Source organism: Periplaneta americana, chromosome 6 (genome assembly GCF_040183065.1).
Source record: "Periplaneta americana isolate PAMFEO1 chromosome 6, P.americana_PAMFEO1_priV1, whole genome shotgun sequence".
NCBI lineage: Eukaryota > Metazoa > Arthropoda > Insecta > Blattodea > Blattidae > Periplaneta > Periplaneta americana.
In genome coordinates this window covers 95,254,455-95,270,716 of record NC_091122.1, presented here as the reverse complement: position 1 = coordinate 95,270,716, position 16,262 = coordinate 95,254,455, and the positions used below count along the sequence as shown (strand labels likewise).

Below are 16,262 nucleotides of genomic sequence, written 5' to 3'. Positions count from 1 at the left end.
ACAGATGTGGACTGCTCTTTTTATGTTGTCATTTCATAACAAAGGAATGTGTGTGTGATCAAGGGCATTAGTTTGTCATTACTGGTAGCGTAACTATGGGAAACTACTCGTAGTCCATCCTAACATCATCCATAGAAGAACTACTACATGAAACCCATGGAGAAAATAACCACGGACACCGAGTGTTTGAATTCATGGAACCATATAAGCATGCAAGTAAGTACGCTATCCACATAACCTGCCTCAACTGATGGACGATAGTATCGCACAGCAAACATCCGGTTTGCTCACGTCACACTCGCATGCAACTTTGAAACAGGTCTGAATTCTCAAGACTCGATCTCAATGGCCGAGCACTGCGACCTCAATTGCACGCAGAGTGCTCCCCGGGTTTAAACCCGGTACTTCCAAATACAGATATTGAGCAGGTTTTCTTGTGGGACGCTACTGTCGTTTCTTCACTTTTCTGAGTATTTAGGTTTCCACTTTGCCATTTCCCCATTACCTCACTGACTTTGAGTCTGTATTCACCCACGTATCTGTGGCATACTGTTGGTCTAGAAATATATTACATGAATATGATTAATCACGTATAATTAGTATGTTACGCAGACGACATTGTCCTGATGTCGGATACAAAGTTGATTTGGAAAGATCATTACACAGATTCCACCTCAGCTGCCACAAATATGAAATTAAGACTCAACTACAAAAACGAAATCAAGACTGTAAGTAAGCTATGTCTGAGATGCAAGCTTCGAACAAGTTATGATGTTCAAGTACTTGGCGTGGAAATAAATAGCCGGGATCACTGAAAAATGAAGATATGTATCCAGCGATTAAGGGAGCAAAGTTGTATGAGTGATATATATAATATGGAAACGAACTCTGGTCTGTCTCTGTACGCGAGCCTCCCTCTCTCGCTACGACGTTGCAATCTGTTCGCAACATTCAGTGGCTTGAAATTAGTGGTTTTTAAATTAAATTTACACGAAAACCGTCCACGCTATTAAAATACGCCAGAGGAATAAATGATTCTTTATTAGATTTTCTATTGATATAGACAAAAATCACGATCCTACTCGCAATAGTTACCGAAAAAGAGGATGTTAAACATTTGGGAAAGAACATTTTTTTCTGAGAAAACTATGAACTTTCAACCAATATGGTATCGCACTTTTTTGTTACATACAACATCAGCTACTCGCTCTCAAAATCTGCAGGGTTATTTCACTTCCACTCTGTATAATTCCAATGATTCGCGGACATTTTACCAGCAGACATTTCGTCATCGAAATATATTGACTACAAGATAAATTCATCGGCAGGTGAGTGTGTCAATTGTGAATTTAGACATGGGCAATTTCGTTAACTCACAATCTGTCTAGGCCTACTATTTTTCTTGCCAATGATTTTAAATTTGCAAATGACACCATGTGTCAACTATTTTTCTCGCCAAATGGGAATGTATAGTGCACATATTTATTCTTTTTCTCACATGATTTGAAAATTTCAATTTGTAAATTATTGAGTTAATTATTTATTTTACACATCCTCCAGTTTATCTTCAGAATATAATTTCAAGTTATAGCTAATAGCATATAGCTAACAGGGTATGCCATTGTAAGCTTCGTATTCATTGCACTTCCGGACAATTTTAATCTATTTTATCCTGTTTGATGATATACTATATTTCTGCTTAATATTACGGTGCCCCCTGTAACTTTATAATAATAATTTCGTTTCCTCGCTGATCCTTGCGAATTTTGTTCAGAAGCTTGTATGACAACCTCGGTGAGTAACCGCAGTATGGTTGATCGTTGCTTGTTCTCTTGTCTGTTAATATCTCTCAGCAATGTTCGGGAATTCAATGATCACTGCTTCATCGTAATGCCTGTTAGTTCATCTTTCAAAGCCACTACCGGGGACTTGTTAGGATGAGCCTCTACTCATCTTTTAATTCTCGGACCACTGCCTTCATCTTATTGCTGTAGCATAACCCGCACATCGGTGATCTCTCACGCTGATTATATTAATATATGGGTTGGTATACAATATTAGAGATGACACTTAGAGAAGACTAATATTAGATCTACTGAATAAATAAATAGTGAATAGAAAGGGAAATGTAGGGTAAGTTTTGAATAGTACGATAGATTAAGCAATGAGAGGATAGATAGCTAGTGAGAATTACAGCATCGCGTACTGCAAAGAAGTGTTATTGTAATGATTGTTCATGGTGGCACCGTATACGAGAAATGCGAGGTACACCATTATATGTAAAGAAGTGCTGTGACGAAATATACAGGGTGTCTCCGGGCTAGTGTTACAAACTTTCAGGGACGATGGGGAAGGGCACATGTATCAATTTGAGATTAGGAACCCTGGTCCGGAAATGACTGAGTCGAAAGTTACAAGCAAAAATAGTTGTGTGGAAATGAAATAATTTTATTCCTCTGTACACCTTATTGCCGTGTATTTATCTGTACATCTTACACATACTGTATTCATCTGACGTTGTTTACGTTGTCTACTTACAGTATTCCATTCAGTGCGCTGTCTGAGGGGTGGGGACAGGAAACTACAATAAAGCAATGCAGATAGCGTAACGTGTAACGGACATGGTCGGTCCTGATATGCACGTCTGTAAACAGAAGTGTATGTGTACAAGTTGCAGTGTCCACTCGATCAGTCCTAGTGAAATGGAGAAGTACACGAGAGCGGGATATGCAGACCTGATTTTCGAATACAGATGAGCCAATGGGAACAGTAGACAAGCTCACAGATTGTATCGGGTCAAGTATCAACGTAGGAGACATCCGGCCCATACCATCTTTCCATGACTGTTCCAAAGGTTAAGGGAAGGAGGGCACGTGGTGCCAAATTACAATTCCATTTCCACACAACTATTTTTGCTTATAACTTTCGACTCAGTCATTTCCGGACCAGGGTTCCTCATCTCAAATTGATACATGTGCCCTTCCCCATCATCCCTGAAAGTTTGTAATATCAGCCCGGAAACACTCTGTATATCACATTGATATGGGTGTCCACGTCTAAATTTGTGATATGGTACAGGATTCAGTACATATATTTCTTTACGAAACGCCATTATTTTCGTGACCTATTTTTGTTACACTAGTTGCAGTTATACCTGTAATTGAACAGTGTGATCCCAAAACGCGTTAAGTCCATTTTTATGAAAGGACTGGCCTAGTTTTTGTATCCATCGGTCTACGGACTGAGCGAGTTTTCAAGTGACATGCTTTAGACAAGGATTGGTGTTATTTTGAAGAGTATATGCTTAAAATATAATGATAGAGGGCTCAAACATAATCATATATATAAATCATAAAAATTACCAAATGAACTCAGCAAGTTTTGGGATCACACTCAATTCTTGTTTTCTAGAAGAAATCGGTTCCTGTTGGATTCCACGTCTCGAAATGTTCAATTATTGCAATAATATTCAATTTTTTATTTTAATTAGTGTTGTGGGATTTAATTGATTAACCTAATCGATTAATCGATCAATTTCTGTTGTAAGATTAATCGATCAAAATATTTAATCGAATAATCGAGTCGATTAAAATTAATCGGTTGTAGTTGATATTAAAAATTCCGACAATATTTCTTTCTCGGAAATTGTTTGCTTAAAAGCACAATAGTACTGTTATTTCCTAACTGAAAACCAGGTAACGTAGGGAAAATCTTTGCACAAACACTTCAGAAAGAAATGGAGATATGAGGACAGTGATCTAGTCTACCTCTACTGAAAGTTGAAACACAATGCGAAACCCTTATTAAGTTTTATGGTTTTCCAAGAAAGCTTCCACCTTGTTGTCAGCTCATCTTCCTAGCATATGAAATGCATACTTTTCTGTGATTCGTCGTCCTCATCCCTTATAAAATAGCCATGTCTACACTGTGTGCAAGTGAGAGCTGGTGAATTTAATTTAATAGTTTTTAAATATTCTAAGTGATTAAGTTTTATTTTCTAAAGCTTTAAGTCAGTGGTTCTCAAAGTGGAGATCGCGACTCTCTGGAGAGTTGTATAAAGAGCTTAGGGAGTCGCGAGATGATTTACAAAATACAATAAAACACCTTGTTAATATGCATTTATGTTGTATTTGCAAAAATAAATATAAACAACATTGAACACAAAAATAATAACAAAATATTTCAGTAGTTATAAAATAAAAATTATTAATCCGATAAATGTGCCTATTTTTCAGAATTATCTCCTCAAATCTGAACTTTGTATTCGATACGCTTACAGTGACATTTTCAAGTTAAAGAATTTTATTTCGCATTTGTTTGAATGACAATCATAGACGAGGAACTCAATTTGCATAAGTACAAGGTTGAAAATGCTATAAATAATTTAAGAGTTTCTTTCGTAAACTCGAGGTATTCTTGCATTTTTTCATCTAAAACTGGTCTACGCTCTGCGAAAAAAGAAGTAGCTTCAACATTCCAAGAGTAGGTACATATTTCAATAATTCTTTCTTTAATATATATGTTTTTTTTAATTTCAGCCAGTTGAAAGCAACTATCTAAAAACGGATTCAGTATCCATCTGTGACTGTCGTAATTGGTTTGAGTTCCTTTAGGAATATACTCAAAAAGTTGTTTAAAATTGTGCAAACTTAATTGCATGTTCGCAAAAGAAAACTCAGTATTTGTCGTATCACACGGTACGTAGCTGACTTTTCCATCAGTTCTTAAATAAGCTTAAATGAAATGAATTTATTTTTGCCAAATGACGTCGAACGAAAATGAAGCTTCCTTATGAGTCTGTCGATTTAATCTCTAGCTGTTATTATGTTAACATCTTGGTCTTACAAACTACTATTCAAAATTAATAATTTCGAGGGAAAAATTGTTCCGGGATCGGGCATCGAATCCGGGACCTTTGGTTAAACATACCAACGCTCTACCAACTGAGCTACCCGGGAACTCTACCAGACACCGATCCAATTTTTCCCTCTATATCCACAAACCTCAAAGTGAGCTGACAACCGTCAAGGAACCAACATTGAATGCACACTAGCTCTGTGTGACTTAAATTGTTGTTTTCTGTTAACGAACAGTGACGTGTATTATGCAAATCTAGCTTTTATGTTTAACTTCCTGTAAAGTTGATTTGAGTAATACTATACTATTGATACTATTCAAAATGTTTAAGTATTCGAAAAATATATCAGCAAGGAAGGCTAGTGTAAGAAGCCCAAGAGAACTGGAAAATAGGTTTACATATTCCGATTTCTCGTCTTGGAGGTACCGACACATTAGAAGTTGGGTGGTATTCACTGATTTTAAGTAAAATTATCGTTGTTTTCGATTTTACAGAAATTTACACTTTTCGAATGAGGTTAACCCTTTTAGGCATAGTGGCTTCATTTGAATCATTCTTTACCACGAGTAATTCTAGTATTGTTTCTAGGTAAAAGTCTGAATTGTTTTTATGTCGTGAAGTTGTACCATAGTGGCTTCAAATAAAGTCACCTCTTAATTTTTATGCAAATGTATGAACATACACAATTTTTGCCAATTTCATCTCTATTTTATGTATTTTATTTCATTTGATCAATATGCGCCTAAAATTTGTTAATAAAACAGTTCTGTTCCTCAAAGGGTAAAGTATCGATATGGTAAGGGGGGGGGTGCAAGCAAATGTCTCGCTCAAAAGTGGGTCACATCTTAAAAAGTTTGTGAACCAATGCTTTAGGTATATTCTTGTAATGCTAAAGAGGCGAAATTGCAGTTTTAATGACTATCTCCAGAAAGAATTCATATTTATCAAATTGAAAAGAATGTGTAGTGATGGGACAAAAGTGGCCTTCGAACATTGTAATGTCCATTTTTCCGTTACTCATGGATGCAGATAAATGTGTCATTTTGAGGTAGTTAGATACACACATGTAAGAAAGAAAACATTCTTGTTTCTGAAAGATGGGTACAGATTTTTCTGAAATGAGCGAAAAAGTCTACACTTTTAAAATTTTTGTAATACTGTAAAAATTATTCTTTGCCTTTTCAGGAAGTGCAGCACTTATGGAGAGTATATATTCTGTTAGAACAGTATGTGATCAAAGGTTAATTCTAGGTTACTTGTAGAGACGATGAGGACTAAATTAGTTGTGAGGCAAAATGGTGTCACGGAATGTGAGAAGTTTTATGAAAGACCGAAATTTGCTGTGTAAGATTACTTCATCGGAGAAATTAATATTCATGGTACAGTACGATTATGGTGGAATGTAGTCCCCCGTCCAGTCTATAGCCTATATGTTTTATATGGGTTCTAATCACTGAAGAATAGTGGTAAGTTGTAACTAAACTTTTTATCCCTGTTTTTAAATATAGAATATTATATAAATTCCTTCCCGTTTTTGTCATCCAAATGTCATGTTTTTTTTTTCTCAAGGAAATATAGTCAGCGTAGCTATAGCCTACAAGACTACATGAATATGTCAAAAGACAGAACTCTGAACATGTTCGTAAAAGGTTATACCAGCAGTAATTGTTAATACTAATCAAAGGCTCAATGAAATGAATGAATTCTATATTAATCATAATGAATTGCACGTGTTGCAAACTCCAGTTCTGTGCATAAATTTGGTTTAACTAATCATAAATCGATTTAGTGAAGCCCAATTCACTAATATTTACAGGCATTAAAACTTAAGCACGGCACAACCATCAGAACTTCAGTCAACAGGTACACAATTTATGGCGAGCTGAAATTCATTCATCTCTCTCAATTTCCCCCTCAGAACTGAGTTGCGTACAGTGTAATTCCGAGTGAAGGCAACGAAGCGCGCAGAGGAAGTGACTCACGCAGTCCGAGACTTACAACCCGTTCAGAACTTTTATAAAACTGAATGAACGGTCAGTGAAAGAAACATGAAAAGCTTGCCATTCAAGGTACGAGCAACTGTCCACACTGTATGAAACAGGAAAGGAATTTAATGTTTATAACAAGAATGACACTGAATTCCGATAACTATATTCTCCTCTCTTTTAAGATGATATAATGCTCAAACAGGGTTAGTGGTCGTATTTACAGCAGGGACAGTTATTTTTTGGTGGCTGGAAGATGCGTAATGGCATAATTGACAGTCGGCAAGTCTAAAATTGATGCGCATGCTCAGATCTTGTAAAGGTCTGATGATTAGTAGTCATAAGCACTATCGACTAAAGTAAATTTCTTCATTAACACAATGTAAACATCGAATATTTCGTCCGATACTTTTCATACGGTTTTCTTTGTTCTTTGTTAGGTTTTATTCCGATTTGTAAACCAAATTAGTTCCTTAAATAATAGTTTTCAAATTATTCGAAATTTGATAGTTTTGAATAGCCGAACAATATGATAGGCTATATTACATAATGTTCATTCAATGCGTAAACAATGGAGATAATCGACAAAAAAATCGTTCTGCTGTAATTCATTAAAACTGAAGTTTGCACAACATTTAACAAAATAAGAGTGTTCTAATAACATTGCTACACAAATGAAATTAGTATTTCTCCAAAAATATTAAAAAGGTAAATCCCTGTAATACGAGTAGTAGCATTGTACTGTTTGGATTAACAAAGTTACTCCTAATGCTAATTGGAGATTTATGAATGTGAATGAAATTCATATAGTAACACAATACGTGATCTTCTCGAAACAAATTTAAGGATAAATTATTTTGATTTAAGTAAATTTTCTTCTATCTGCACATATTTTACAGCAGTGGTTTTCAATGTATGTGATCCTAAATTTGGGATGTTATTTTTGATAAAAGTGTTCAAAATAATAATTGTTGTCCCTGAACGATTTCCATGTTTGGGATTCCAAGATTTTGAAGAATTCCTTTTAGTTATTCACGGTATAAGCATGAATCGAAACCTTCTTGTGTCATTTTGTTTTTTCAGACTTCGTTTTCCCTCATATTTCAAGAATTCTACACATACTACACATTCTACTTTGTATGTTATATCATTTAGACACAATTTTTCTCCTCCCCCCCCCCCAAAAAAAGGATTTCACAGTTTCACAATAACACCATTAAATTTCACTCAACTAAAGATTATTCTTACGTCTATAGGAAATTGTGCTTTTCTGCTCAAACTTTTGGTAATCATTAATTAATTTTTGAAACGATATGAGTGAGAAAAATTCGCAATGTGTTATGCTGTGTGGTAATCATTTTCACTGCTTCGAACAAAATTAAATAAACGCTATTATATAATGCATTTGAGTACTTAATCAGAAAAAAAGATACACCTTTTGGGCGTTCCCATATGAAGTCAAGCAACATGGGATCCACTGCTCAATAATGCAGAATATGCAACCCCAAATTTAAATTTACAGAAGATAATGCCCATTAGTGGTAGATTAAGTAACTGTGGGCAGATTTTCTCAAAATACGACTCACTCTGTAGCAACTCTCTTAAAGAAAGGATTCCAGACAAAAAAAAAGTAGCAGGCTGTTTCTCACCCTACTAAATTCACTGCTTCGTAGGTAAATGTCTCTTTTGTCAATACCTCAACTGACACTACGGATGTTTGATATAGGCAAATGTGTCTGCAAAACGTCTCATGAGACCTGAGGCCTCTGGTATTTAAAGAATAGGAAAAATATAGAGGCATAATAAGTCAATAGGCTGCAGTGTAAAATGTAAAAATAAGAACTGTTTGAAAAGACTCACCGTTGTGTCGCGGGGGCGCCGACAGCGTCTTGGCGGCCAGCATCTTGTCGGTGCGTCGCAGCTGCACGCTGTTGAGGTCCTGGATGCTGATGGCGCCGAGCGGCTGCTGTTGCTGCTGCTTCCGCGTCGCTGTATCCGTGGGCTCCGGCAGGGGCGGCGGCGGGGGCGCTGCGGCCGCCGGGGGCTCCGTCTTGCTGCAGGGGGGCGTCGCCAGGTCCACGCAGTCGGGCAGCTTGAGCCGGCTGCCTCCCAGGCTGCGAAGGTACTCGGAAGGCTTGATGAGCGAGTTGGAGTCCGCGGACGAGCTGGGGAACCTTGGTGGGATGAAGGGCAGGACCATCTGCTTGTTCACCAGGTTGGGCGCCGGCCGCTGCTCTGAGTTGTCTGCCGTCGATCCGGGGGACTCCGGCCTCTTCACTGCCAAGTGAAATCTAGTTCACCCCATTGCGCACAGAGCGAGCCGCCCACGGAGCAGAACTAATTGCGAATCACACCCAGAAAGTGGCGCGGGCGCCCTCTCCTTGTTCCACGGAGAAAGTAAATGGGTTACCCACTTCGCCCCGGGGAGAAAATTATATAATGCATGCACGATAGTCTCTTGTTTTGCACTTCAAAACTTCCACTTCCAATGTCACATTTGAGTGGGGTCTTTCCACGTGAACAACAGGTGGAGAACCAGCAACTAGCGCTGCAGAGGGAGGGGGGGGGGAGGAAGAAGATGAGCTCTTTAAATAGTCGGCAATGGCGGACACGTCCATTACATTACGCCATTATGTCATGAGGAAAATATAGTCGTTGGTTCAAATCCTAGCTAGTATTTCTAGCTTTATTATTAATACCATGCTATGTTTGGAACAATTTACATTCTGTAGTTGTCAACTGAATTATATTCTATCATTAATACTTTCCATGCAATTAGTATAACAATGTTTCTCATTTACACTTGTCCTCTTAGAAAAAACACAACCTGCAAGGCGATTTATTTCTTTAGACACTGAAGTATTATCAAATGAGACCAATGACGACAAGACAAAAATACAAACGTTACTTTTTGCTCCGTAGCCGAATTTGGAACGTTACTCCTATCCAGCGTTGCCAACTCGACTCTTAAAAATCCGCTGTGAAGACGTGCAGAAACCGCTAAATTGCTATATTGTCAATGTAAAATTATATTATTTTGCCGCTGTGAGTGCTAAAAATACCCGTTAAATTCCTATATCAGCAATACAAATGTAATAAATTTTACACGCTAAACTAACGCCGAAAACGCTAGATCTCGCGGGAAAACCGCTGAATTGGCAACACTGCTCCTATCATCTCTGAAAGTGTGAGTCCACACTTCAAACGAACAATCCTATTGATGAAATCTTAGTAAACAAAGACAGTGCTTGACCCATAGCAGACGAAATCAATGTCAATGACCTATCCTTGCGTTCCGCTTTCTTCTGGACGAACTGGTCAGGGAATATGACGGCATGAAATTGCGTTGCATAGAAGAGACTGATAACTTGAACTTGTTCAGTGGCGTACTGGATTCTGTTTACAGTTTCAATGACAAAGATGTAGCAACTCGAAATTCCGTGCAGAATTATTATTAGTGGTACAAAATGGCAGATAAGAGGAGTAATTATTTTCAATAAAATAATCACTGTATAGTCAACGAGAGCAGAACATGCAAATTCTTTATAAAATTCTCCAGTAACATTTCTGACCGTAGAGGATAAAATATTATACCTACATATAAATAATTTTTCACGAGCTGTCGACTATGGGTGTCTTTACACAACCGTCTCGTTTCTGTTAATGAAGTTGTTATAATAGCAGTCCTTACGGCACACAGTTTGCTCGCTTTTTGCGTTGTAGACTCGAGTTAAAATCCTGGCTAGTCTAAATGAAAATTATTTTAGTTGACAAGAACTGTGTGAAACATGCTTTTTCACAGAAATATGGTTATCTCTGTCATGATTCAAACACTTATCCACTTTTCATAATCATCTTAAGTAGGAGACCGCAGGGACAGTACTGCACATGATGTACGGAACAAAGCACTCATAGAAATTACTAGAGTTTACAACGAAACCAAAGTATTTGATATGGCACCACATATGAAATTCATGGGTTCTATTTCCGATAGGATCATTGAACTTTAAATAGCTCTATGGCCCTGGGTTCGACTCAGCATCTAACATAAATGAATTCGAGGGAGTTTTCTTGAAGATGAAAGCAGGAAGCAGGTACTGACACTGTTGTTACATCGGTTGGCCAAGAAGATGGAAACTTTAACCTTCGGAAATCCTGTGGGATTTTGTGGCCTACAATACTGTCACATTTAACTTTTAGGAAATAGAAATGAGGCATGCAGCGCGATCAAGATGTTATCCTACGAGCTGAGAGACCGCGGTTTCGATTACCGGTAGGGTCATAGATTTTCTCCATTGATCCAATCTTTCCGGCCTTACTACGGCTCTGATGATTACACAGCCTCTAACAGAAATGAGTAGCAGTAAACAAGTAGGACTGACACCCCTACTGCTACTAATGCTGATTGTCTAGAAAAGGTGAAGGCCTTAATCTTCCGCTACCCTGAGGTCTATAACAGGGATTCCTTTACCTTTGATTTCACCTGTATCAAATCGGAATAATATATATTCAGTTCCATAACTGGTCAGCCATAATGCATAATTTAAATGCCAAGGGTATGTTGTGCAGGCTGCCAAAGCCGGGAAGTTCCTATTGGGGCGGGAATAACAGGAGAGGAGGATTGTTGGAATGATAAATTTAGAGAACGTGAGTGCCTCGAGAAAACATTCTTCATTATCGTCTGAATTCACTGGGATTAAAACCTGACTGTCTAACATGAAGTCGAAAATTCTGCTAACTATATTTCGTTGTACTATTTAATATAAACAATTTACTTTTGTATAAAATGTTGCAAATTACTAACAGAGTTATTTTGAAAGCCTAAATTTTTTTCCTAAGAAGTTTCCCAATTGAGGTATAATTTTCGATATAGATTCTCTTAATGAAACATTTTTAGGAAACTTTATTATGCAATAAAACTGATATTTGGGTAAACCACCATATTTTACAACTCTGGCAAAAGGACTTCATATAAATATGTATTTTTTTTTAAGTAAAAGTTACTGTATATTTCACATGCATAGTACTCGATTAATTGATTCGTAGCTTTCGAGTGTGAATAAAATCAGTTTTTTTTTTTTAAAGGAAAGTTGTAAACAATCGAAAAAGATGGATAAAGGGGGTATACTGAATACATGTCTCAAATTACTTTTAGATATAAGAAATGCTGAAACAAATATCAGTAATTTTTGTGAGTATGACTAATGTATGCAAACTTTTTAAACCCTAAAATTTTGCTGGAAAAACTTTTCTATTCAATGTACAATACTGCACATAATTTTTGCATTGACTCTTAAATTCTGGAGGAACATATGGGCTACACGTCATCCTCGACGAAGTAGTGGTGCCTATGCTTGCCTTAATGAATAATGACCGAGCTTCGCGATTTCAAATCGGGCTCAGTGTGGACTTCTGAAGGGCAATAAAAATTTCATAGCATGGTTTGCTCCAGGACATCTGCATTGTACAATTACGGCATAGGAAATAGCTCTGTCTCTGAATGAAGGTTCTAAGCAAAGTAGCATGCATGCATCCATCCATCCATCCATCCATCCATCCATCCATCCATCCATCCATCCATCCATTCATCCATCCGATCTACGCTGTTCAATTTGCCATTATTTATTACGAAACAGAAATTAACAAAAATATTCTTATACAGAAGTACGAAAGGAAAGGGTGACAGACATAAGGGAGGACAAACAGACGTAAGCCCTACAGATGGACAAATAAAAGGGCAAACGGACAGACATACGGAAGGACGGGCAGACATACGGAAGAAAAAACAGAAGTACAGAAGAACATAAGTACAGAATAATAAACATAAGTAAAGAAGGGCAAACAGAAGTACAGAAGGGCAAACAGAAGTACAGAAGGGCAAACAGAAGTACAGAAGGGCAAACAGAAGTACAGAAGGGCAAACAGAAGTACAGAATGGCAAACAGACGTACGGAAGGACAGACCTACAGAAGGATAAAGACGTAAGGACAAACAGAAGGATAAATAGACAGACGTACGGGACACTTAGATATGGACGGACAGACATAAGAAGGGCAAATAGATGTACAGAAGGACGAACAAATGTATGACAGGACAGATATATGGAAGAACAAACAGAAGTACAGACGGATAGACGTAAGGAAAGACAATCTATATACGGAAATGGCAAACAGAAGTACGGAATGACGAAAGGACAGACGGACGGACGGGCAGGCAGGCAGATATACGTAAGGACAAGCAGGAATAGAGACGGACAAACGTTTGGAAGGCAAACAGATGTTCGAAAGGACAAACAGAAGTACAGAATGGTAAACAGACAAACGGAGGGAAGGAAAACAGACGTATGAAAGGGCATATATACGGAAGGAGAAATAGAAGTACGGAAGTTCAAACAGACTTACGGAAAGACAAACTGACAAACGTATAGAAGGAAAAACGAAAGTACGGATTCCGTACAGAAGGGCAGACGGACTTATTTAAGTTATATACGGAAGGATAGACAACGAGCCGTAAAGATATAAAAAGGACGTACAAACATAAGGACAGATAAAAGACACGGTGAAAACCACTTTTCGGTACAGTATTAGGAATGGTGAAAATATGTATTTCTGTGTAAATCAATGAATCGAATTTTGAAACATCACAATACTTCGTCTTTGCTTCTTGTATAATGACGAAGCAAAAATTCAAAGAAACGACTGTAAATGAAGATGTACACAATTTCAGCCTCCTTTCTGTTTTGTCACGTGACGTCTCGCTCGAGGGGCAGACTGCTGATCTGTGTTTCTGTTACAGTAAAAGTACGCAGATAAGATAGCAAAGCAAGCAGAACCAACACAGCTGACACCATTATCACTATGGCAACGCGTGGCAGACACGACCGGAAGAGCAGCACATCTCGATTGTTCCGACTAATGCAATTAAATACCTATGCCAGGTATATCCTCACCAAATAAAAGATGCAATAAAACTGCACATACATACACTATATTTTATGCACTAGTTATTTCACGGCTCATTTTTACGGTGTTAAAGCGATTGGCTGTATACTATGGGGTCGCTTGTTTGATTGCGAATGGACACAATGAATTATTCTTTTCGGCATCTCGAATAGTAAAAAAATTAATACAAATATGGATTCTGGACGCGCAGAACTGACCACTCATCTTCTAGCTTCCTGCAATTCATAAATCTTTACCGTACCGATACTTTTACTTTCAATTTATGCATATAGGATGAACCGTAAGTAATGTCATTAGTTTTAGGGGATTATTCTTTGAGATATTTAAAACAAAAAAATTTAATACAATTTTAAGTGTTGGCGTAGGCTTCCAAGGCCGGTGTACATGGTCTGGGCTTATACCGCGTTGTCTTGGTGCTAGTGGCAGACGTTTCGACTGCTGTGTTGTGGTTATCTACAGAGCAGTGGATTATGCACCGTGCAAGCTCCTCTGGTGGCGACTGTTGTTACTAACTGCAGGACAGCAGCGATAGAGTTGTGCTTGAAGTGTATGAAGACACTTAACATCTCGGGTTAAATGATTAGAAATATGGATGATCCTGAAAAGCGGAAAGGTAACGCAAATTGCTGTGTTCTTGAGTGTAGTAATGCTTATAGGAACACAACAACCGATATTGTTTTCATTCATTCCCAAAACAGAAAACTGAAGCGCAACGACGCTAATTGTGGATCCAAGCAGTACGCAGATTAAAGTAAATAAGGCTACACTGCTTGTAATCATAGTATTATTATATACTAGGCCTAATATAAAAAATAGAATGTATATAGTATTATGTTTATAAATAACCATTAAGTTATCAACGACAGGAATTTATAATTTAAATTTCAAAAAGTACATAATTACTGAGTTCTTTACATAATTATATATTATGCATAATTTTAGCAACAATAAGTAATAATATACTTATTTTTAAATGTATTCATATAGATATTTAGTTCTTGATTTCAAGTGTTGATGATTCACCTTGGAAACAACACCCGCAACAAGAATTTGCGGTATTCATTTTATTGGGAACGAGATCAGGACACCCCCCAAAACTAGCATACCATTCCCAGTATTTTTCTAAAAGAGTACAAGAAAAAGACTGCCTCATCTCAACTAGCTCCGCAAAGATAGGAAAGAGACGAAAAAAGAAGAAGAAAAGATGAAAATTTAAGTTTTATGGCAGGCGAATGCTCAACAAGTGTTATTTATAAAAATTAAGTAGCCATACAGGCAGAAGTAAATGAAACCACTCTTAGTGATTTTGTTTTTTTTTTTTATTTCACATTTGAATTGTGTGAATTGTCTACTCAAGTGTCTATTCCATTACATGCCGAACTGAAGTCACATAAGAAATGTTATGACAAGAGTTCAGGAACAGATGAAATGCAAGGTTTCCGCGATTATTCTGCAATAAAATATGAGAGAGAACTACCAGACTTAATGGGAGTGACATTTGTGGTTTTGAATATATTGTTAAAATTGATGCCAATTGAAACACAATCATACCCGTAGAATCATAAAAAGAAACATTTCCAATCCTATCATTTAACCCAAAAATAGCTACCATAGATAGTCGAAACGCCCTAAGATGTAGACCATAAATATTCTTTTTTTCCATTTTTATTAGTGGATTTCACAACGAAAGCTTTCGAAAAATTCTGTCCAAGAGTAAGATTAGTAAAGTAAATCGTCTACACATATTTTCAAATTAAAATGAAAACTGGATTGTCGTATTCTGCTATGAGGGTGATGTTCGGAGTTAATCGTACAATTATAATTATGATGTATTTTTACCGCCACTTTAATGTTGTTGACATCCACAATGGTTACTGTAATTTCGGCCTAGCAGAGAAAGTATTCAGGAAACAATGCCCGCAATATTGAAAAATGTAGATTGACAATTAATTGTTCAAAAGTGGAACAGCCACCCAACGTGGATCAGATGGTGGCCTTCAAATCTAAGTGCTACCGTGGCAGATCGAGTGACACATTCATAACAACTGATTGCGGATTGTTAGAAGGTGGTGATGAAGTCGGCTTTTCCCAGAATAATAACAAACTTCTCTGATAAAGGGGTCATTGTTGTTACTCTACCGTACCTGCATGATGGTAAATTAACAGCTGAAGAAGTCGAAACTACTTACAGTGTTGCCAGTATTCGAATTCATGTTGAAAGGTGCATTCAGCGAATTAAAATATACAGTATAATATTTTACACAAACTATCAATTGAACTGCTTCCGCATGTTGATCTTGTTGTTTATTCAATTGTCCAAAGAGAAGTCTGAACCTCACAAGTGATACCACTTATGAGGCAACTAGGCCAGATTATCATGGAATAGGATGGCCAGTTCCTTTTCCCTTCCATTGCATACATCACCGATTAGCTACATATTACACTAGTCAGACTTCA

At 37.3% G+C, this 16,262-nt stretch overlaps 1 protein-coding gene across 7 annotated transcripts in view; it reads right to left on the bottom strand.

The window, feature by feature from the left end:
- The window catches only part of f (espin protein forked), a 415,448-nt gene that overhangs the window by 30,220 nt on the left and 368,966 nt on the right, over positions 1 to 16,262 (bottom strand). For all 7 annotated transcript variants that reach the window (XM_069828470.1, XM_069828467.1, XM_069828468.1 and 4 more), the window contains one exon: positions 8,704 to 9,120. In XM_069828470.1, the coding sequence (XP_069684571.1) occupies positions 8,704 to 9,120 (417 nt within the window). The remainder of the gene's footprint in view (positions 1 to 8,703; positions 9,121 to 16,262) is intronic.